The sequence below is a fragment of the Phyllostomus hastatus genome, unplaced genomic scaffold (genome assembly GCF_019186645.2).
Source record: "Phyllostomus hastatus isolate PE091 unplaced genomic scaffold, TTU_PhHast_1.1 phas_contig_36, whole genome shotgun sequence".
Classification (NCBI taxonomy): Eukaryota; Metazoa; Chordata; class Mammalia; order Chiroptera; family Phyllostomidae; genus Phyllostomus; species Phyllostomus hastatus.
This window is the reverse complement of record NW_025333862.1, coordinates 1,417,720-1,441,522: the sequence shown is the minus strand read 5'-3', so window position 1 is coordinate 1,441,522 and position 23,803 is coordinate 1,417,720. Positions and strand designations below refer to the sequence as shown.

Genomic DNA, 23,803 nt, shown 5'->3' with positions numbered 1-23,803 from the left:
AAGATTTTTCTTATGTATTTGGGTGCTCCTATGTTGGGTGCATATATGTTTATGTTTATATCTTCTTGTTGGATTCTTCCCTTAAGTATTATAGGGTGTCTTGCTGGGCCCCTTGTTATGGCCCTTGTTTTGAAGTTTCTTTTGTTTAATATGAGTATTGCTACAAATGCAAGGTGGATAAAAGACTTAATTATAAGTCATGACACCATAAAAGTCCTACAGGAGAACATAGGCAGGAAAATCTCAGATATTCCATGCAGTAGTATTCTCATCAACATGCCCCCTAGAGCAAGGGACATAAAGGAAAGAATAAACAAATGAGATCTCATCAAAGTAAAAAGCTTCTGCAGGGCTAAAGAAAACAGCATTAAAATGAAAAGAGAACCAACTGTATCGGAAAATGTTTGTCAATGATACCTCAACAAGGGTTTGATCTCAAAAATATATAAGAAGTCACACAACTCCACTCCAGGAAGACAAAAAACCCAATTACAAAATGGGCAAAAGATTTGAACAGACACTTCTCCAAGGAGGACCTACAAAGGGTCCAGAAACAGATGAAATGATGCTCAGCATCACTAACTATAAGAGACATGCCAATTAAATCCACAATGAGATGCCACTTCACACCAGTCAAAATTGCCATCATAAACAAAGCAACAAACAAGAAGTGTTGGATAGGATGCAGAGAAAAGGGAACCCAAGTGCACTGTTGGCTGGATTGTAGACTGGTGCAACCAGTATGGAAAACAGTATAGAATTTCCTCAGAAAACTAAAAATGAAACTGCCTTTTGACCCAGCAATTCCACTGCTGGGACTATATCCTAAGTACACTAAAACACCAATCCAAAAGAACCTATGCACCCCAATGTTCATAGCAGCACAATTTACAATAGCCAAGTGCTGGAAGCAACCTAAGTGCCCTTCAGTAAATGAATAGATCAGAAAACTACAGTACATTTACACAATGGAATACTGTGCAGCATACAGAAAGAAGGAACTCCTACCTTTTGCGGGAGTATGTATGGGACTGAAGGACATTATGTTAAGTGAAATAAGCCAGGTGGTGAAAAACAAATACCATATGATCTCAACTGTAAGTGAAACCTAATCAACAAAAAATGAGCAAAATATAACCAGAGACATTGAAATTAAGAACAAAATGACAGTAACCAGAGTAGAGGTAGGAAGGGATAATGGGGGAGAGGAGGAGGATTTTCAGAAACATGTAAAAAGGACATAGGGACGAAATAAAGAGGGATAGGATCAAGGGTAGGGAGTGGGGATGGCTGGGTTGTAGGTGGAGTTGTGGGGATAAAATAGAGACAACTGTACTTGAACAACAATTAAATTTTTATAAAAAGGAAACAAGAAAAACGTCATATGTGTCTGTTCTAGATAGTTCATAGAATGAGTGATGCTCATTCTTAATGATACAGCTGGACATTTACAGCTTAATCAACTGATGAGATCATTGGCATTATTCTTTTATTCTGTGTATCTAATATGACACTGAACTGGATACTGAACTGGGAATGTTATACATCACCTACCATGGTTTTATTCCTAATTAATTCTTCCTTTGTTGTAAAAAATTAAATTGGCAAGAACCATATGATTTCACTCATGTGTGGTATAAAACTGAAAGCAACAATGTCTCTGGGAAGTGGGGGTGGCTGGGGTGGGGGTAAAATGGATACAACTATACCTGAACAACAATAAAAAATGTGAAAAAATCTGAAAGCAATAAATAAAACTCATAGATACAGACAATACTATAGTGGTTACCAGAAGGAAGGGAGTTTAGGGTGTAGAATGGTAAAGGGAGCCAAATAAATATATGACAGTCTTCTTCTATATATAGAAGATTGACTTTGGGTGATGAACACACAATGCAATATACAGATTATATATCATAGTATTGTACACCTGAAACATAATTTTATTAAACAATGTCACCCAAGTAAATTTAATTAGATTTTAAAATGAAACAAAATTAAAATATTATTATTTGGAAATACAATTAGGAATATACTAGCAAATCAAATTATTTTGTTTATTTCCTATTAATCTGCCTCATCATGTTTCTCTTCAACAAACATGCTTCTTCTTAATAAGCATGGGAAACAGCATTGTACATGGGACAATAAATAAATGAATTAGGAAAACAACATTGTACATAGGACAATAAGTAGGATAGTTTAGAAACATTTTTAGAAGCAGTAATATAATATAATCTTGCCTATGTAGTTTTATACTGTACTTAATAGTGAAATTCAAATATTTTACACTCAGAACCAATTCAACTGCTATTATTTCCATTATGTCAATGGAAAGCCACTTCTTTATAACTCATTCTACCTAAATATATTAGTAGATAAAATTAATAAAGGCCATGAAGTTTATGTATGTATATATGTGAATGTGTATATACATATAATTTTCACTTTTATTGAAAGAGAAACATTCGTTTATATTCTTGAGCAAAGAAGAGAATATACAGTGGGGCAGCTGTGAATGTATACTTAGCTTGTGGACACCTGAGACAAGCCTGGCTCCTGGAGACCACACCTAGAAGCTCTTTTCTCCAAATATATTGGAGGACTCCTAGATTGCTGTTCTCAGGATGAAATGTGTCTGGCTCCCTGTGTTCAGGATGAACATAGTGCAATCTTGTACATGGGTGCTCCTGGCTTTCTGGACTTTGGACTTGGACTAAGCAACAGCTCTCTTGAATCTCAGAGTTCAGGCCCATACTGAATTAATACCACCAGCTTTCCTCATTCTGATGTATATTCATTTTCCCATTCTTAAAATCCTCTTATTCTCTATCCACCTTTATCAATCTTTGCCTGTTTGTTGTGGATATGGTGGTGGTAGTGGCATTTCTTCAATTTTATTTCTATACCTTTACTATTTTTGTGTTTTAAACCTCAAATGTTATTGTTTCCCTCTCCTACTCGATTTTGCCTTTCTCTTGTTCTTCTTTTTTATTTTAAACTTTAAATTTTCCCTGTATTAGCCTTGTTTTATTCCTCCCTCTTAGTATTCCTTTTCCCTCTTTCCTCTCAAAATCATTTCTCTTTCCTCTAGACATCATCATTTAAGCTTTTTTTTCTGTCTTCTTGCCTTCTTATTTCCACTTCACCTATATTAATCTTTTCTCATGCATTGTTGATAGTGCTGTGGTGGATTTTTTTCCCTTAAATATTGTTCCTATACTTTTCTTTCTCTTGTCATATATGTATAAATTTCTGTTTAAACCTAATACTATATGCTTCTCTTCTCTTACTCCATTCCCCTTATTCCCTACCTTTTTTACTTATGATGTAAAATTTTCTCTTTCTTTCTTTCTTTCTTTCTTTCTTTCTTTCTTTCTTTCTTTCTTTCTTTCTTTCTTTCTTTCTTTCCCTTGTCTCTATTCCCAACTCTTATCATTACCCCTCACTTTACCCTCTCATAAGCATTTTACTTTCAGTCAGTCATGTCACATTTGTTTTCCCTTTCTTATAATAGTCTTAATCTCTTTACACATTTATTAATATTGGCTTCTTTGCTGTTGATAGTGTGATTATGGGTGGGGGATATTTTTGCTGGTGTAGGTTTGTTTTCTGAGCTGCTTAATTTTGTTCTGGCAGCACATATACAAGGCATACAAGATGTGTTGGGCAGAATGACTCTCAGTCAGCAAATCAGAGGGAAATACCTACCAAAGAATGACCCAACAACAACCAAAACCCAGTTATGGCCAGAGATCCAAAATAAATAGCATAAAGGACATCCCAAGAGATCAGGAGATCAAAGAGATAGCACCACTGAATCCCACAAATCTCTTATCACAGAAGGTCACACCATGAAGACAGGAAGTCAAAGCAGGTCAATCTAATAAACAGAAACAAACAAGAAGAGTCACCTAAAATGGGAAACAAAAAGGCCTCAATTGAAAGGAAAGGAGACATCCTCAGAAAGACGGTTAAGTGGAATAGAGGCAAGCAAACTATCAGACATTGAGTTCAAACTAATAGTTATAGGGATGATCATGAGCTCAATTAGAATTGCAAAGATCTCCAGGGAAGCTACTGGGAACTAGCTGCAAACTACAACAGCATGAAAGAGGACATAGAAGCTATCAATAAGAGCCAGGAAGAAAGGAAGAATACAGTACCTGAAATGAAGAATAGAGTAGGAAGAAAAGCCAGCTAGATGAAGCAGAGATCAAATCAGCGAGCTATAGGAAAAGGTAGAAAAAAATTCCCAGACAGAGCAACAAAATGAAAAAAAAAAAAGATTCAAGAAAGAACACAGATAATATAAGGGAGATTCAGGACAACATGAAACATAATAATATCTGCATCATAGGAATACCAGAAGGAGAAGAAGAGGAGTAAGATATAGAAAACTTGTTTAAAGAAGTTATGACAGCAAACTTCCCTAACTTAATGAGAGAGAAAAGTCACATAAGTCCAGAAGCACAGAGGGACCCAATCAAGATGAACTCAATGAGACCTACTCCAAGACATCATTATTAAAATGGACAAATTTAAAGTTAAAGAGAGTATCTTAAAGGCAGAAAGGTGAGACAGCTAGTAACATACAAGGGAAGTCCAATAAGGCTAGCTGATTACTCAACATAAACCCTACAAGCCAGAGGGAATGGCAAGAAATATTCCAAGTAATGAAAAGCAAAGGCCTGCAATCAACTACTCTACCCAGCAAGGCTCCCATGTAAAATGGAAGGAAAAATAAGGAGTTTCCCAGACAAAAAAAAAAAGGTAAAAGAATACATACCCACCAAACTAGCATTGCAAGAGATACTAGAGGGACTGCTTTGAGAAGATGAATACAAAGGGTGGAAGATGGGAACAAAGGGGAAAATAGCAAAAATAAGTTCCTATATATAATAACCTTAAATGTAAATGTATTAAATGCTTCAATTAAAAGACTTACAGTAGTTGAAGGATGAAAAAAGAAAGAAAAGAAAACATGACCTGTATATATATACTGCCAAGAGGAGATCTACCTGACAACAAAAGATCTACACAGGCTGAAAGTGAAGGAATAAAAATTTTCCAAGCAAATGGGCATGAAATAAAATCTGATGTAGCAATACTCATATCAGACAAAACAAATTTCAAACAAGGGCCAAAAAAAGAAACAAAGCAGAACCTGCATAATACTGAAGGGAATAATCCATCAAGTAGATATAACCCCTGTAAACATATATGCACCCAAAAGAGGAGCACCTAAATATGTAAGAAAAATCTTGGAGGACTTCAACAAAGACATCAACAGTAATACACTCATATATGGGGATTTTAATATTCCGTTGTCAACAATGGATAGATCTTCCAAGCAAAGATTCAACAAGGATATTGTGGCATTGAACAACACTCTAGATCAAGTGGATTTAATTGGTATACACAAAAATTTTCACCCTAAAGAATCAAAATATACATTCTTTTTAAAAGCACATCGGACATTTTCAAAGATAGATCACATGGCTGGACATGAAAAAAACCCCTCAACAAATCAATAAATTCAAGAAAATTGAAATCATGTCAAGCACCTTCTCAGATCACAATGTCTTGTAACTAGAAACCAATCTCAAGGAAAAAAAACTCAAAATATTCAAATTCATGGAGACTGAATAACATGCTATTAAATAATGAATGGGTTAACAATAAGATATAGGAAGAAGTCAAAACATTTCTGGAAACAAAGAAAATGGACACACAATAGTCCAAAACCTATGGGAGACAGTGAAGGCAGTACTGAGAGGGAAGTTCATAACAATACAAACCTCCCTAACAAAGAAAAAAATCAAATAAACAACATAACCTTCATCTACAAGAACTAGAGGAACAACAAAAAAAGCCTAGAGCATGTAGAAGGAAGGAAGTAATCAAGAACAGAGTGGAATTAAATGACATACAGACTAAAAGAATAATTCAAAGATAACATAAGTAAAATTGGCAAGCCTTTAACTAGACTCATCCAGAAAAAAAGAAAGAGCAGTCAAATAATAAAATCATAAAAGAAAGAGAATATATTAAAACTGATACCACAGAAATACCAAGTATTGTAAGAAAATACTATGAGCAATAAAATGCCAAGAAATTTGATACCCTGGGCCAACTGAATAAATTTCTAGTAGTATATATCTTACAAACCTAAATCAAGAACAAGCAGAATGCCTGAATAGACTGGTATAGTGAACAAAGCAGTAATCAAAAAAACTCCTGTCACACAAAAGTCTTGGATGAGATGGCTTCACAGGTAAATTTTATCAAACAATTAGGGAATCACTAACTCCTATCTTTCTCAAACTATTCCAAAGAATTCAAGAAGAGAGAAGACTTCCATACTTTTTTTATGAAGCTGGTATAAAAAGACACAAGAAAAAGACACAAGAAATAAAACTATAGGTCAATATTGCTGATAAACACGGATGCTAAAATCATCAAAAAAATATTGGCAAACCAGATCCAGCAATAAATTGAAAATGTTATACAACAAATAGCAAAAAGAAAAATAAAATATCTAGGAATAAACCTAACCAAAGAGGTAAAAGACCTGTATTTAGAAAACTACATAATACTCAGGAAAGAAATCAAGGAAGACACAAACAAATGGAAACATATACTGTGTTCATAAATTGGAAGAATTAATATAATCAAAATGTCCATACTACCCAAAGTAATTTACACATTCAATGCAATTCTTATTAAAGTACCAATGGCATATTTTACAGACATAGAACAAACACTTCACAAATTTATATGGAATCATAAACGACCCTGAATAGCTGCTGCAATTTTGAGCAAGAAGAGTAAAGTAGGAGGGATCACAATATCTGACACTAAACTATACTACAAGGCCACTGTAACCAAAACAGTCTGGTACTGGCATAAAAACAGGCACATGAACCAATGGAACAGAACATAGAGCCCAGAAATAAACCCAAGTCTCTACGGTCAATTAATATTTGACAAAAGAGGCAGCAACATAAAATGGAGTAAAAATAGCCCCTTCAACAAATGGTGTTGGGACAACTGGACAGCTAAATGCAAAAAAATGAAACTGGAGCACCAACTTACACCTTATACAAAAATAAATTCGAGGTGGATAAAAGACTTAAATATAAAACGTGACACCATTAAAGTCCTATAGGAGACCGTAGGTTGGAAAATCTCAGACATTTCACACAGAAACTTTTTTACTAACATGTCCCCTAGAGCAAGGGACATAAAGGAAAGAATAAACAAATGGGATCTCATCAAAATAAAAAGCTTCTGCACAGCTAAAGAAAACAGTATCAAAATAAAAAGAGAACCAACTGTATGGGAAAATATATTTGCCAATGATACCTCAGACAAGGGATTAATCTCCAAAATATATAAAGAACTTACATGACTATACTCTAAGAAGACAAGTAACCCAATTAAAAAATGGGCAAAGCCTTGAACAGACACTTCTCCAAGGATGATATACAGAAAATCCAAAGACACATTGAAACGATGTTCAATATCGATAGCTATCAGAGAGATGCAAATTAAAACCACAATGAGATGCCACTACACACCAGTCAAAATGGCCATCATAAACAAAGCAACAAACAACAAGTGTTAGAGAGGTTGTGGAGGAAAGGGGTCCCTAGTGCACTGTTGGTGGGACTGCAGACTGGTACAACCACTATGGAAAGCAGTATGGAACTTCCTCAGAAAACTAAAAATGGATCTGCCTTTTGACCCAGCAATTCCACTGCTGGGAATCTATCCTAAGAACCCTAAAACACCAATCCAAAAGAACCTATGCACCCCAATGTTCATAGCAGCACAATTTACTATAGCTAGGTGCTGGAAGCAACTTAGATGCCCATCATCAGTAAGTGAATGAATCGAAAAACTATGGTACATTTACTCAATGGAATTCTATGCAGCAGAAAGAAAGATGGAGCCCCTACCCTTTGCAACAGCATGGATGGAGCTGGAAAGCATTATGCTAAGCGAAACAAGCCGGGCAGTGAAAGACAAATACCACATGATATCACCTTTAACAGGAACCTAAATGACAAAACAAAGAAACAAGCAAAATATAACCAAAGACACTGAAACAGAGAACAGGGTGACAGTGACCACAAGGGAGAGAAGGAATTTCAGGGGACAATGGGAAGGGTTTACAGGAACAAACTTAAAGGACACATGGACAAAAACTAGGGGGAGGGTGGTAATGAGAGGGGAGGGGGAAAGGTTGGGTGTGTAGGCTGGATTGGGAGTCAAAGGGAGAAAACTGTACTTGAACAATCATTAAAATTAAAAAAAAATTAAAAAAGAAAATGTTATACAACAAGATTAAGTGGGATTCATCCAGGGATGCAAGGATGGTATAATAATACTTTCAAATCAGCAAATATAATACACCACATAAACAAAATGGAAGATAAATATTACATGATCATATCAACAGACACTGAAAAAAACATTTGATAAAGTAGAGCATCCATTTATGAATAAAAAATCTCAGCAAAGTGGGAGTAGAAGGAGCATACCTACACGTAATAAATGCTGTACACAATGGAATGCTATGCTGCAAAAAGAAGGAACTCTTACCTCTCACAGCAGTGTGGATGGAACTGGAGAGTATTACTAGAAGTGAAGTAATCTAGGCAGCAAAAGACAAATACCATATGATCTATCCTATAACAGCTGCCTAATTATCAAAATAAATAAATGATCAAAATAGAACCAGAGGCATGGAGACAAGAACAGACATAAAGTGACCAGATGGGAAGGGGAATGGTTATACTGAGGAAAGAAACAGAAGTGTCTAGTCAAGGAAGAGGTATAAATAACCCATGGATGTGGACAACAGGGTGGGGATTCACTGTGGAAGTGAGTGGTTTCAGGGCAAGGAGAGCAAGGGGGGAAATTGGGACAACTGTAATAGAACAATAAAAAAAGAAGAGAATATACATAACTAGACAGGCAAAGGAAATAAGTAGAAGGCTGTTACATCTGTGCATATGGTAGAAATCAATATATTATTTTAATTGTATAAGTCAGAAATTTTGCTCAAAGCCTTTGGTACTAATTATCTTTGTGATTACTGACACCAGAGTGTTACCACCTCCTCAACCCCAGCCATGCACACCCTCAGAAAACCATTTTTCTAGAATTCCTCTGAGGTTTAAACTCTGTTTTTTATTCCTCATTTTCAGAGAGAAGTTGGTACGAGTGAGCTCCCAGGACTATGGGAGGGATCTACAGGGGGTTCAGAACTTACTGAAGAAGCACAAACGTCTAGAAGGGGAGCTAAAGGCACATGAACCTGCCATCCAGGTAGGAATAGTAAAATGTGAAAACTAGAAGGGGAGAGAAGTCTAATAGGCCTTCATGTTATGGACAAATAGGATGATTCTACAAAATGTGAAATTGGCATGTCACCCAGAGTTAGTCATGAAGTGTTATTCAAGTGTACCTTTCTCCTCCACATTTTGTATCCTATAAATAGAAGAATTCTACATAGGAAGCCCTGCTCTTTCTTAGAAGAAGCAATTTTAACACTCCAGGTCTCAACTGTTGACAGGATGCAGGTTAGAACATTAGGAAAAGCTGTACTTAAGCTGAGCCATATTAAAAAAAAAAAGGCAACTCTGGTTCGGGCTTGGCAGCAAGGTCACACTATGAGTATGAATAATCTATGAAGCAGAACATGCAGAGTATCTTAGTACAAATACCAATGTATGTTTCCAAATATTTGAGTAAGTTTAGCATGATAAATGTTACTACAGCTTTCTTTATTCTTCCAGGATTTTTAAGACCACCCAATTACCATAGAGTTAAAAAATAATCTGGCTATAAAGGACCCATGGACAAGGACAGTGGGGAGGGGGATTGAATGTGGGAGATATGGGATGGGCAGGGCAGGGAAGAGCATGGGGGAAAATGGAGACAACTGTAATTGAACAATAAAAAAAGCTTAGTATAAAACGTAATAATAAAACTAAGAAATGTTTTAAGCATTTATTAAAAGAAATAACCTAATTAGGTACTTTGCCAGAGAACTGTATATAAATTGGGAGAGGTTGTGGGATAACACAACACTGGTGCGGGATATTCTTCAGAATGTGCTGAATATGGCAGAGGGGCTGGGAGACAAGGCTGCTGTGGAGCGAGAGGAGATCCAGGAGCGGCTGACTCAGTTTGTTCAACACTGGGAAAAGCTCAAAGAGTTGACTAAGGCTCGGTGAGTTGGGTATTGGAGGCAAAATTCTCTTCCTGTGTTGCAAGTATTGATCTATTGTTGAGGAGAATACTTAAGTGTTTGCTCAGCATTTCTCCCCAGCTACATATCTCTATCTTCCAAGTCCTTCCTCAAATGCAGCCTTCCTTGAAGCTTTCTCCCATTTAGACCCAGGTAGAGTGATTGCTGCCTTTGTGTTCTAAATATACCTCTACTCCCTGCACTTACTTGCAATTGTCTTTTCTCATTATTGGCCTAAATATGTTACCCTTTACACTAGGTTATTTGCCACATGTCTGTTTCTTATATTGCCCCCTTTTTAGCATTGTGTGCAGCACTTAAGAGTAAAAGAAAGATTTTTCTCCTTTATAGCCATGCATTTAAAAATAATATAGTTATATAACCAAACAAATAATTTCTTCCTACAATTACATGTGTGTTGGTAATAGAAAGTCATTTCTTCCTGGGAAATAAGCACTTTGTACTTTGCAGTTTTTAGAGCCTATGTTGTGTAAAAAGAAAGACAGTTTTAAAGTAGTAAGAGACTCTGCTTCACTGTTATTATTCTCCAACTCCAAAGTCTTGGCATTTTTTTACTTTTTTGTTGGCTCTTTTTTTAAAGATTTTATTTATTTACTTTTAGAGTGGAAGGGAGAGAGAAAGAGAGAAAGAGAAACATCTATGTGTGGTTGTCTCTTGTGCGCCCCCTACTGTGGATCTGGCCTGCAATCCAGGCATGTGCCCTGACTGGAAACTGAACCAGCGACCCCTTGCGTCATAGGCCAGTGCTCAGTACACTGATCCACACCAGCCAGGGCTGTTTGGACAAGATTTCCTTTAACCCACAAAGAATCCTAGAGAGTAGATGAGGCCACAAAACTGAACTTGTGGGTCAAGGGTCTTCCCCTGTCCAGAGATGATCATCACAGCTGACTAGCAGACACTTATGTACTCACTTGTTCTGTGGTCCAGTTCAACTGTGGCTGCCTTGAGAGACTGTGACCTTTGGCTCCACTTCCACTGCTTGCTAATTTCCTCTTATCTTTATTGGGGTGTACTGCTCTGTTATAGAGGGCTTCGGTTGGAAGAGTCCCTAGAATACTTGCAATTTATGGAGAATGCTGAGGAAGAGGAAGCTTGGATCAATGAAAAGGAAGAAGTGGTTGCCCAAGGGGATTCTGGAGACACATTGGCTGCTACTCAGGTGAGCAATAGGCTGAAGGGATTCATTTTCTTTTCTTTAATATGAACCTCTTCTTAGTCACTGTTTTTACCTTTAAAATTAAAAGCTCCTAGTGGGACAAAAAGACTTCAAGGTAAGCTCTTAATATAAGATGTTCTTAATACATGATATTTCTCTGGTAGATGTAGTATTTCATAGAAATGTATACATTTCAATCTGGACAAACTCTTACGTATTACCTTGATCAACACTCTTATTTCAAAATCCAGAAAACCATAGGGTTATATGGTAAGTTAGAAACAATGTTGGCACATTCTTTTAACTCTTTTTTTGGTAAGTTTGTCATTTTTGAAAAGTGAAGAATTTTGGGAACAGAATATTAGTGGGATAGATTGTCCAGATGTTTTGATTCTCACTTATTCATTTATGCAGAGCTTGCTAAAGAAGCAGGAAGCTTTGGTTAATGATTTTGCTGTCCATGAGGCCCGAGTGCAAAATGTGTGTGCTCAAGGAAGAGATATCTTGAATAAGGTGAGAGACTACAGGGATTACAGGTCAAATTTTTATTTTCGAAAGGGATTGGCCCAAATATAGATTCATGACCAGTGCTAAAATTATATGTAGAATTTTAATTATCTTATTTAAGTTGCCCTTTTGTTATTATTGTTTTGGTTCTTAGCAAATTTATTTAATTATGGTTTTCTAAAAAATCTATTTTCAATGTCTTAATAAGAACAACCTTCATATTTATTTAGAATTAGTTGTTGAGCCCTGGCCAGGTAGCTCAGTTGATTATAGCATTGTCCCAAGGCACCAAGGTCAAGGGTTCAATCCCTGGTCAGGGAACATACAAGGGTCAACTAGTGAATGCTGACTGGATGCAGTAACAAAATGATGTCTGTCTTTCTGTCTCTCTTTCTCTTTCTCTCTCTGTCTTTCAAATCAATAAAATATCAATAAGATACATATATATACATATATTTATATACCTGTATAGATATATGAAAGTAAGCCTTATTGATAAATTAGCTGTTGATACACTCATACCATGCACAATATGGTATTTATGAATATTTTTTAAAGGTTTTATTTATTTATTTTTAGGGAGGGAGGGAAGGAAGTGGGAGAGAGAGAGAGAGAGAGAGAGAGAAACATCAATGTGCGGTTGCTGGGGGTTATGGCCTGCAACCCAGGAATGTACCCTGGCTGGGAATCGAACCTGGGACACTTTGGTTCCCAGCCCGCGCTCAATCCACTGAGCTACGCCAGCCAGGGCTGGTATTTATGAATATTTTATAAATGACTCACTTTAGTCATAGAATATTGTAAGAATGTAGAAAAATTCTATGTAAGCCTCTAGGGAGGAGGACCATTTGGAAACCTACTTGTAATCTGAGTATCATTCTTTTGTTTAAATGCTTGTTTTTACAAAGTGTCACTGATATAGGTGCTATAGAAAGAACCCTAAACAGTGATGACTACATACCTTCTAGATGCATACACCTACTAAGATCCCACTTACATGAACAAGCTTGAGAAGATTATCTAAATGACATGTTGGAAATAACCATCTGGGGCATAAAGGGATAATAGAATAAGTTCACTAGATCTAGATGGAGTAGTTATAAAGTTTCAAAGAGAGAGATAACAACTTTTTAGTAGTACTAAAGAATTCACATTTTTGGCCTTGATGTCTCTTTCTCCTATTACTCTTGGTACTGCAGGAGGAAAGTGAGTACAAGGAAAGGATTTCTGTCAAGATAGAGACTCTGAATGAAAAGACACCTTCTCTGGCCCAGGCCATAGCTTCTTGGAAGTTGCAGTTGGAAGATGATTATGCCTTTCAGCAGTTCAACTGGAAGGCTGACTTGGTGGAGGCCTGGATAGGTATGATACGTGAAGGCCCTGGTTCTGAGGTTTCAGAAACAATGATAATTTTTTTATAGAATGGTTTCTGGGGCTTTTTCATTTACCATGTAAAGAAACATTCATTACTGACACCTGTCCTTTCAAGACACAATTGCAATCACACTCACATATATGAAAATATACACACACACAGAAACATGGTGGGGGTGTGACTAACTACCAGAGAACATCTTTTTGAGAATTAGTGATTTCATATGTGATATTCAGAAAGATAGGACCATTACAAAGCATTCTAAGAAATAAACTGTTTGATTTAATTGTAATTTATGTCTGATATGTAATTTGTTTTGTTCTATGAAACACTCTGAAATTATCTTGACCCTGGCTCTGTTTTGGTCAGTTTTATCCTGAACAAGTTTATAAAAACAATCCATTGATTTCTAATGCGCTCATAGTCCACTGAATCACCAACTTTGAGAGTTTGGAGGTTCTCTTGTGACCTGTTCCTTTTCTTGTGACATATTCCTTTCCTCCTTACCAAGACTAATACAAGACCAAATCTCTTTCCCACCTTATTAATTATCTTTCTTTTTTAGCTGAGAAGGAAACAAGCCTGAAGAACAATGGCAATGGTGCAGACCTCACTTCCTTCCTCACTCTCCTGGCAAAGCAGGTAAGAGCAGTGTTGCCTTTAATTGATGCCAGTGAGGGCCAACACCCATATCACACAGAAGCTGAACAAATAAAATTATTCCATTCCTAAATTTTGCAGTTTATTTTCTGTAGGTACTATAATATTATTCCTCTTCCTTCCTGATGTTGATAATTTGCTAGTTTTTTTTGTCACTCTCTGTCTCTCCCTCCCTATTCTCTTTACTTAATCTTGCAATAAGTGTTTATAATTTTTATTGGGCAACCAACTTGTAGTTTTTTAATTTCTCTCTGTCATATTGTGAAAATTATATTCCACTAATAACTGTTTAATATTTTTATATCTTTATCATCTTCTCTAACTTTCCTAAGGATAACTTCATTTAATTTTTTAAGGTGGATATTGGGATTATCAAATCTTTAGCCATTGTCTTCTTAGAGTAGAGTTGTATGAGTTCTTTATATATATTGGAAATCAAACCCTTGTCTGAGGTATCTTTGGCAAATATGTTTTCCTATATAGTGGGGGAGGGGAGTAGTGGGGAGAAAATGCAGACAACTGTAATTGAAGAACAATAAAGTAATTTATTAAAAAAAATTAAAAATATAGTATAAAAAACTTATCTCAAATGTTTAGCCATTGTTCTATTCTCATATATTGATTTAAGGATATAACTTTTTTAGTAAAGCTTAACTGCATCTCACAAATGTTATATATTATTTTCATTATTCAGTTAAATATGTTCTGCCCAAGTTAAATTCTTTTTTAACATATATAATCTTTTTTGTTGTTGTTTAAGTACAGCTGTCTCCATTTCCCCCCACCACTTTCCCCAACCCCACCAACTCCCACCTCTCACCCTTAATCCTGCCCTACTTTTGTTTGTCCTTGGGTCCTGTCTACATGTTCCTTGATGACCCTTCTCCTTCTTTCACTCATGATCTCCCTCTTTCCTCCCCTCTGGTTACTGTCAGTTTGCCCTTTACTTCAATGTCTCTGGTTATATTTTGCTTTCTTATTTGTTTTGTTGATTAAGTTTCACTTATAGGTGAGATTATAGAGTATTTTCTTTCACTTAATTTCTCACTTGATCCATTGATAATTCAGTAGTGTATTATTTAATTTTCAAACATTTTGGAAGTTTTTAATTACTGTTGTGGTATTTATATTTGATTTATCTCATTTTATTTTTAAAAAAATATTCTAGAATATTTAGAAACTTGATTTATAGTAAATGAGGACCATCATATAATCTGCTGAGAAAACAATAAAAGTTTGTCAAGGCAAGGGCTGAGGCTTTTTCTTCTCTTGAGAGAGAAGCTGTGCCATCCTTTTTATTCCAAAGGACACAGTAGTTCATGTGAATTTGTCATGTATTATCCACAATGTCTTGGACCCCACTAGCTGGGGTCCAAACCATAAAATGGCCTATTTTGGTGAATAGTTTTTGTATAACGTTTATACATATTAACATAGCCAAGTATAAATAATGACAATAAATAAAGGTAATTAATTTACAAAAAAAGAAAGAAGGTATATTTTTCAGTTAATTTTATTACCTATTAGATTTTGTTAATTATGTTGTTTAAATGCTTATTAATTTTACATATTTTGAGTCTAGGTTAAAAGTTGTATTATTTTGCATTATGTAAACGTCTTGAGAAATTGATGCTTTTCATTATGAAATGTTCATCTTTCTTTTTTTAAATAAATGCTTCAAGATTTACTAGATATATCTAGAACATAGCATACTTTCATTTTTGAGATACTTTTTTGATGCAGACTGTGACTTTGTGGATGAAAAATGAAAAATTCACATGGACTACCGAGTCCTGTGGAGTAAAAGGGATGGTGTGGCTTCTCTCTCAAGAGGAGAAAAAGGCTCGGCCCTTGCCTTGACAAGCTTTTATTGCTTTTCTGGGCACATTATAATATGGTCCTCATTTACTAAGCACAGGTTGGCTTTTGGTGGTTACCTTTTACAGAAAACAAAGGAGATGCTGCTGTTAATCACAACACAAAAGAAGGATATTTGCAAATGAGAAGGGAAAAGTGGCTGAACTGGTTACACTTCATACTGGGGAGTTTTAGCATGGATTTTAGGAAGTTACAGTAAGCACTTGCTTTCTTAATTCAGGGTGAGGGAGTTTTAGCAAAAGCAAGTCTCATAGAAGTCTAGGTATAATGTAGGCCTGATTCCCCACAGGAGAACCTATCTGTGGGCATGGGTCCTGTTCATCTCCAAGTGGGAGCTGGGCCCATGCCACACAGAATGGTCTCCTATACATTTTCAGTTTACAGAATAGAAAGTAATCATAGAAAATGTGATAAATGTGGAAAAGCACAAAGAAGAAATAAATTGTCCACTACTCGGACATAATCCTTATTAATATCTTTAGAATATCTTTCCAATCTTATTTTTTTTGTAGGTATGTGTATACACACTCCTTTTTCACATGAAATATTTAAAATCATACTGTAAGTATCTTTTACAGTCTATATTATAATTCCCTATATCATCAAGTATTCTTCCATAGTACAGTCCCTGGCACAGAGAAACTATTGAGTAAATGAGCAGTTAAGAAATACATTATTTTTTAAACTTGATAGTTCTTTTTTTTAAATTACTTTATTGTTCAGTTACAATTGTCTGCATTTTCCCCACACCACTCCCCCTCCACACCAGCCAAACTGACCTCCCTCCCTCGTTTCCATCCTCCACCTTGGTTTTGCTCATATGTCTGTTATAGTAGTTCCTGAAAACCCTGCTCCCCACAGTCCCCTCCCAGCTCCCATTTGGCTATTGTTTGATTGTTAATAATTTCAATGTCTCTGGTTCTTTATTGTTTTCTTTTTTCTTTTCTTGATTATACTCCAGTTAAAGGTGAGATCATATGGTATTTGTCCCTCACTTCCTGGCTTATTTCACTATGCATAATGCTTTCCAGTTCCATCCATACTCTTGCAAAGGGTAGGAGCTCCTTCTTTCTCTCTGCTGCGTAGAATTCCATTGTGTAAATGTACCATGGTTTTTGATCCACTCATTTACTGATGGGCATGTACGTTGCTTCCAGCACTTGGCTATTGTAAATTGTGCTGTTATGAACATTGGGGTGCATAGGTTCATTTGAATTGGTGTTTCAGAGCACTTAGGGTATAATCATACCAGTGAAATTGCTACATCAAAAGGCAGACCCACTTTTAGTTTTCTGAGGAAATTCCATACTGTTTTCCATAGTGGTTGTACCAGTCTGCATTCCCACCAACAGTGCACTAGGGTTCCCTTTTCTCTGCATCCTCTCCAACACTTGTTGTTTGTTGCTTTGTTTATGATGGCCATTCTGACCATTGTAAGGTGGTATCTCATTGCGGATTTAATTTGCATGTCTGTGATGGGTAGTGATGCTGAGCATCTTTTCTTTCTTTCTTTTTAAAGTTTTATTTTAATTGTTATTGCAGTACAATTTTCTATCTTTTAATTTTATCTCCACCCACCCACCTAGCCCTCTCCTCTTCCCTCCCATTTCCACCTGCCCTTAGTTTTTATCCATGTGTCCTTTATACTTGTTCCTGTAAACCCTCCCCCTTTTCCCATGAAATTCCCTCTCTTCTCCCCTCTGAATTCTGTCAGTGTGTTCTTTATTTCAGTGTCTTTGGTTATATTTTGCTTGTTTCTTTGTTTTGTTCTTTAGGTTCCTTTTAAAGGTGATATCATATGGTATTTGTCTTTCACTGACTGGCTTATTTCACTTAGCATAATGATTTCCAGTTGCATCCATGCTGTGGCAAAGGGTAGGAGCTTCTTCTTTCTTTCTGCTGCATAGTATTCCATTGTGTAAATGTACCATAGTTTTTTGATCCATTCATTTACTGATGGGCACCTAGCTATTGTAAATTGTGCTGCTATGAACATTGGGGTGCGTAGGTTCTTTTGGATTGGTGTTTCAGGGTTCTTAGCATATAATCCTAGCAGTGGAATTGCTAGGTCAAAGGACAGATCCATTTTTAGTTTTCTGATGAAATTTCATTCTGTTTTCCATAGTGGTTGTACCAGTCCGTAATTCCACCAACAGTGCACTAGGGTCCGCTCTTCACCACAACCTCTCCAACACTTGTTTGCTGCTTTCTTTATGATGACCATTCTAACTGGTGTAAAGTGGCATCTCATTGTGGTTTTAATTTGCATCCCTCTGATAGCTAGCGATATTGAGCATCTTTTCATGTGTTTCTGGATCCTCTTTATGTCCTTTTTGGAGAAGTGTCTGTTGAAGTCCTTTGCCCATTTTTAAACTGAGTTCCTTGTCTTCTTAGAGTGGAGTCGTAAAAGTTCTTTGTATATTTTGGAGATTAAACCCTTGTCTGTGGTCATTGGCAAATATGTTTTCCCATATGGTTGGTTCTCTTTTCATTTTTATACTGCTTTCTCTGGCTGTGCAGATGCTTTTAACTTTGATGAGATCCCATTTGTTTATTCTTTCCTTTATGTTCCTTGCTCTGGGGGACGTATCAGTGAAAATGTTGCTGTGTGAAATATCTGAGATTTTCCTGCCTATGTTTTCCTCTAGGACTTTAATGGTGACATGGCTCATATTTAAGTCTTCTATCCACCTTGAATTCATTTTTGTGTATGGTGTAAGTTGGTGCTCAAGTTTCATTTTTTTGCACATAGCTGTCCTGTTCTCCTAACACCCTTTGTCAAAGATACTGTTTTACTCCATTTTATGTTGCTGCCCCCTTTGTCAAATATTAATCGACCATAGAGACTTGGGCTTCTTTCTGGGCTCTCTGTTCTGTTCCATTGGTCCATGTGCCTTTTTTACGCCAGTACCAGGCTGTTTTGATGACAATGGCCTTGTAATACAGTTTGGTATCAGGTATTGTGATCCCTCCTACTTTGCTTTCCTTTCTCAAAAGTGCAGCAGCTATTCAGGGTCATTTATGATTCCATATAAATTTTTGAACTGTTTGTTCTATGTCTGTGAAATATGCCATTGGTACTTTAATAGGTATTACATTGAATCTGTAAATTGCTTTGGGAAGTGTGGACATTTTGATGATAATTCTTCCAATCCATGAACATGGTATACCTTTCCATTTGTTTGTGTCTTCCTTGATTTCTTTCGTCAGTGTTGTGTAGTTTTCTGTATACAGGTCTTTTACTTCCTTGGTTAGATTTATTCCTAGGTACTCTATTTTTCTTGTTGCTATATCAAATGGGATTTTTTCCTGATTTCAGTTTCTGCTGTTTCATTGTTGGTATACAAAAATGCCTTTGATTTCTGGTTATTAACTTTGCATCCCACTGTTTTGCCAAATTCATTTATTAGGTCAAGCAGTTTTTTAGCAGAGTCCATAGGATTTTCTAGGTACAATATAATGTCATATGCAAACAATGACAGTTTTGTTTCCTCCTTTCCAATTTGGATGCCTTTTATTTCCTTTTCTTGTCTGATGGCTGTGGCTAAAACTTCTAATACTATATTGAATAGAAGTGGTGAAAGTGGACAACCTTGTCTTGTTCCTGATCTTAGTGGAAAAGATTTTAGTTTTTGCCCATTGAGTATGATGTTGGCTGTATGTCTCTCACATATGGCCTTTATTATGTTGAGGAATGCTCCCTGTATTCCCACTTTGCTGAGTTTTTTATCAAAAATGGGTCCTGTACCTTATGAAATGCTTTTCCTGCATTTATTGATATGATCATGTGACTTTTGTCTTTGCTTTTGTTTATGTGATGTATTACATTTACTAATTTGCGAATATTGAACCATCCTTATATCTCTTGGGTGAATCCCACTTGGTCATGCTGTATGATCTTTCTAATGTATTGTTGGATGCGGTTTGCCAATATTTTGTTGAGGATTTTAGTGTCTATGTTTATCAGCGATATTGTCCTGAAGTTTTCTTTCTTTGTTGTGTCTTTATCTAGTTTTGGGATTAGGAAGATGATGGTTTCATAAAAAGAGTTTGGGTGTCTTCCAGTATTCTGGATTTTTTTGAATAGTCTGTGAAGGATGGGGATTAACTCTTTCTTAAATGCTTTGTAGAATTATCCTGAGAAACCATCCAGACACGGACTTTTGTGTGTTGGGAGACTTTTGATTATTGCTTCAATTTCATCTGCTGTTATTGGTGTGTTCAGGCTTTCTGCTTCTTTTTTATTGAGTTTTGGAAGATTATATTTCTCTAGAAATTTGTCCATTTCACCTAGGTTTTCAAATTTCTTGGCATACAGTTCTTCATAGTAATTCTTACAATCCTTTGTATTTCTGTGGTGTTGGTTGTAATCTCTCCTATTTCATTTCTGATTCTGTTTTTTGGATCCTTTCTCTTTTTTTCTTGATGAGCCTGCTTAAAGGCTTGTTGATTTTGTTTATCGTTTCAAGGAACCAGCTCCTGGAATCATTGATCTTTAGAATTGTGCTTTTAGTCTCTATGTCATTTAATTCTGCTCTGATCTTGGTTATTTTCTTCATTCTGCTTTCTCTTGGCTGTCTGTGTTATTTTTCCTCAAGTTCTTGTAGATGTAGGGTTAGGTTGTTTGTTTAAATGTTTCTATCCTTTTTAAGTAGGCCTGTATCGCTATGACCTTCCCTCTCAGGACTGCCTTGCCTGTGTCCATAAATTTTGGGTTGTTGTGAGTTTATTTTTGTTTGTTTCCAGAATATTTTTTATTTCTTCCCTTATTTCATTCTTGATCCACTCATGGTTTAATAGCACACCATTCAATCTACATGATTTTGAGTGTTTCGGATTTCTTCCCTTGGGGTTGGTTTCTAGCTTCAGTCCCTTGTGGTCAGAGAAAATGCTTGGTATAATTTCAATTTTCTTAAATTTGTTGAGGCTTGTTTTGTGTTCTATCATGTGATCTATCTTTGAAAATCTTCCATGTGTGTTTGAAAAGAATATTTATTTTGCTTCTTTGGGATGAAGGGCTCAATATATACCAGTTAAGTCCACTTCCTCTAGGGCATTGTTCAATGCCACAATATCTTTGTTGATATTTTGTTTGAAAGATCTGTCCATTTTTGACAGTGGGGTGTTAAACTCCCCTACTATAATTGTGTTGCTGTCAATATCTTTCTTGAAGTGATCTGAGATTTTCTTTATGTATTTGGGTGCTCCCATGTTGGGTGCATATGTATTTACAATGTTTATGTCTTCTTGGTGGATTCTTGCCTTGAGTATTATGAAGTGATTTTCTTGGCCTCTCTTTATGGCCCTTTTTTGGAAGTCTATTTTGTCTGATATGAGTATTGGTACCCTGGCTTTTTTTTTTTTTTCATGTCCATTTGCTTGGAAAATTTGTTTCCAGCCCTTCACTTTTAGTCTGTGTAGATCTTTGGTCCTGAGCTGAGTCTGTTGTAGGCAACATAATTATGGGTCATGCTTTTTTATCCATTCAGCTATTCTATTTCTCTTGATTAGAGAATTTAATCCATTTACTTTTAAGGTTATTACTGATAGGTACTTATTCATTGCCATTTTCATACCTGTGTTCCTCTCTCTCTCTCTCTTTCTCTCCCTCTCTCTCTTTTCCTTCTTTTCCTTAAAGCAGGCCCTTTAGCATCTCTTGCAGTTTTGGTTTGGTGGAGGTGTATTCTTTTAGACTTCTTTTGTCTGGGAAGCTTCTTATTTGGCCTTCTATCTTGATAGAGAACCTTGCTGGGTAAAGTAGCCTTGGTTGCAGACCTCTGGTTCTCATTAGTTGGAATATTTCTTCCCATTCTCTTCTTGTTTGGAGTGTTTCCACTGAGGAGCCTTATTGGGGCTCCCTTATATGTTACTTCCCTTTATCCCTTGCTGCCTTTAATATTCTATCTTTGTCTTGAAATTTTGCCATTTCTATTGTAATGTGTCTTGAGGTGGGCCTCTTTCGCTTCCTCTTGATTGGGGCTCTGTTTTTCCTGGACTTGTGTGACTTTTTCTCTCAGCAGATTGGGGAAGTTTTCCATCATTACTTTTTCAAATAGGTTTTTTATCACTTGCTCTTCTTCTTCTCCTTCTGGTATCCCTATTATATGTATATTATTATGTTTCATATTGTCTTGCATTTCTCTGAATCCCTCTTCATTCTTTATGAGCCTCTTTTTCTTTTCTTGCTCTTTCTGGGTGTTTCTTCTACTTTGTCCTCTAACTCACTGATCCAATCTTCTGCTTAGTTGTTGTGGAAAATCCACCCACATGCGGGGAGATAATGAAGCACAAACTTTATTACTCGGGGGCCCAGAGGGGGTGGTTAACATCCAAATCCTCTGAGCACCGGTCCTCACTCTCCCGGGGTTTAAATAGTCTCGGGCTTCCTACATACGTGGCAAAGCAAGGTTACAGAAGCCGAATGTGGAAGTTAGGTCTAGCTACCTTATATGGGAGACAAAGAGAAAATGCAGGAGAAATTTGCAGAAGCTACAGAGCACAGGAGCTTATCATGGGAGTCTGTGTATGACCTTGAGTAACTGGCCGTTGCTTTGGTTACGACTTGTCAGCTTCTACAGTCCTGTGTGAAATTTTGCAAGTGTTACAGTTACAGAGCATAAGAAACTTTTGGAGTTTTCTTTTCCTGCCACATCATCAATCCTGCTTTTGCTTCCTTCTACTGTGTTCTTCAGCTCAGAAATTGTATTCTTCATTTCCTCTTGGCCCTTGTTGATAGTTTCTATTTCCTTTTTCATGTTGATATAGTTTGCAGTGAGTTCATTGTAGCTTCCCTGTAGTTTCTGGTAGCTCCTTGTGAACTCATTGAGCTTCCTGACAATCATTGCTTTGAACTGAATATCTGGTAGTTGAGTTGCCTCTATTTCATTTAGCATTCTTTCTGAGGCTTCCTCTTTTCCTTTCATTTGGGGATTTTTTTTTTTTGTCTTCCCATTCTTTGTGAGACTCTTTTTGTTAGTCCCGGGTTCTTAAATTGATCTGTTCTGGCTGACTGGGCTTGTGGTGTGAACTTCTGTGGTAGAATACCAGTGACTTTCAGTGGTGCAGTTTCCTTGATTTCCTGAGCTCACTGGTCTTGGCCTGCCATTTAAGTTGGCTTTGTGTTTGTCTTTGAATTTTGATTGTTGTTGGGTCTTTCTTTGGTGGTTCCTCCCCACCAGCTTGTTAAATGAGGGTCACTCTGTCCACCAGCTCTTGTATTTTTTTTTTTTGCTGGTGAAGACATGTTGTGTTGAAGCTAGTTCTTCCTTGGGTATAAGGTTTTGAGTATTCTCTCTTGCTCTTGTTCAGTTGCTTGTATTGGATACTGTCTCTACTGTTTAGTTCTATTTCCAGATAGGTCCTGGATTGAGGTTTGTGTGGTTTCCACTCCTTCCTTCACCTTCTTCTGTTGTTATCTGTTAATGGTTCCTTTGTTGTTAGGTTTCCTCTTCCAGTGGGTATTCTGGTGTTCACAGCTTCCACCTACTCTTTTTTGTGATCAGTTGGAGGGGGAAGGCAAAATGTTTTAAGACAGCAAGAGAATATTCTATGATATTTACAGTGGCAGCCAGTAGAAAAGAGATAGGAGATCCTTTGACTATGTATAGTGTTAACTGTGATCTTCCACCCAGCTAGCTGATTTTTAGAAAGGATGGAAAGAAGATAAGACTCTTGTTGGGGAAGGAAGGATTTTGAGTTGAATCTAGAAAGCAGTGAGGTTATGGGAGGTCAGATTCTGAGGTAAGGCGAGAGTAAAGGATAGTAAATAGGTGTAGTGTGTGAGAGAATAGAGTTAACCACTACAGTAATAGGGTTCAGGAAACTTTGAAATGGGCTAAGATCTGGAAGGAGTGTTGTGAAGTATTTACAATTGCATGGAACAGCACTTATTTACAATAATATTAGAGCAACAATCATATGACAGGATCTATGAGATCTG

At 36.5% G+C, this 23,803-nt stretch overlaps 1 protein-coding gene across 1 annotated transcript in view; it reads left to right on the top strand.

Annotated features, from left to right (window-relative positions):
- Positions 1-23,803, top strand: part of SPTA1 (spectrin alpha, erythrocytic 1) — a 181,203-nt gene that overhangs the window by 124,496 nt on the left and 32,904 nt on the right. Inside the window, exons 37-42 of the mRNA XM_045841426.1 lie at positions 9,219-9,339; positions 10,125-10,246; positions 11,315-11,447; positions 11,859-11,957; positions 13,151-13,313; positions 13,892-13,968. Of these exons, the coding sequence (XP_045697382.1) occupies positions 9,219-9,339; positions 10,125-10,246; positions 11,315-11,447; positions 11,859-11,957; positions 13,151-13,313; positions 13,892-13,968 (715 nt within the window). The remainder of the gene's footprint in view (positions 1-9,218; positions 9,340-10,124; positions 10,247-11,314; positions 11,448-11,858; positions 11,958-13,150; positions 13,314-13,891; positions 13,969-23,803) is intronic.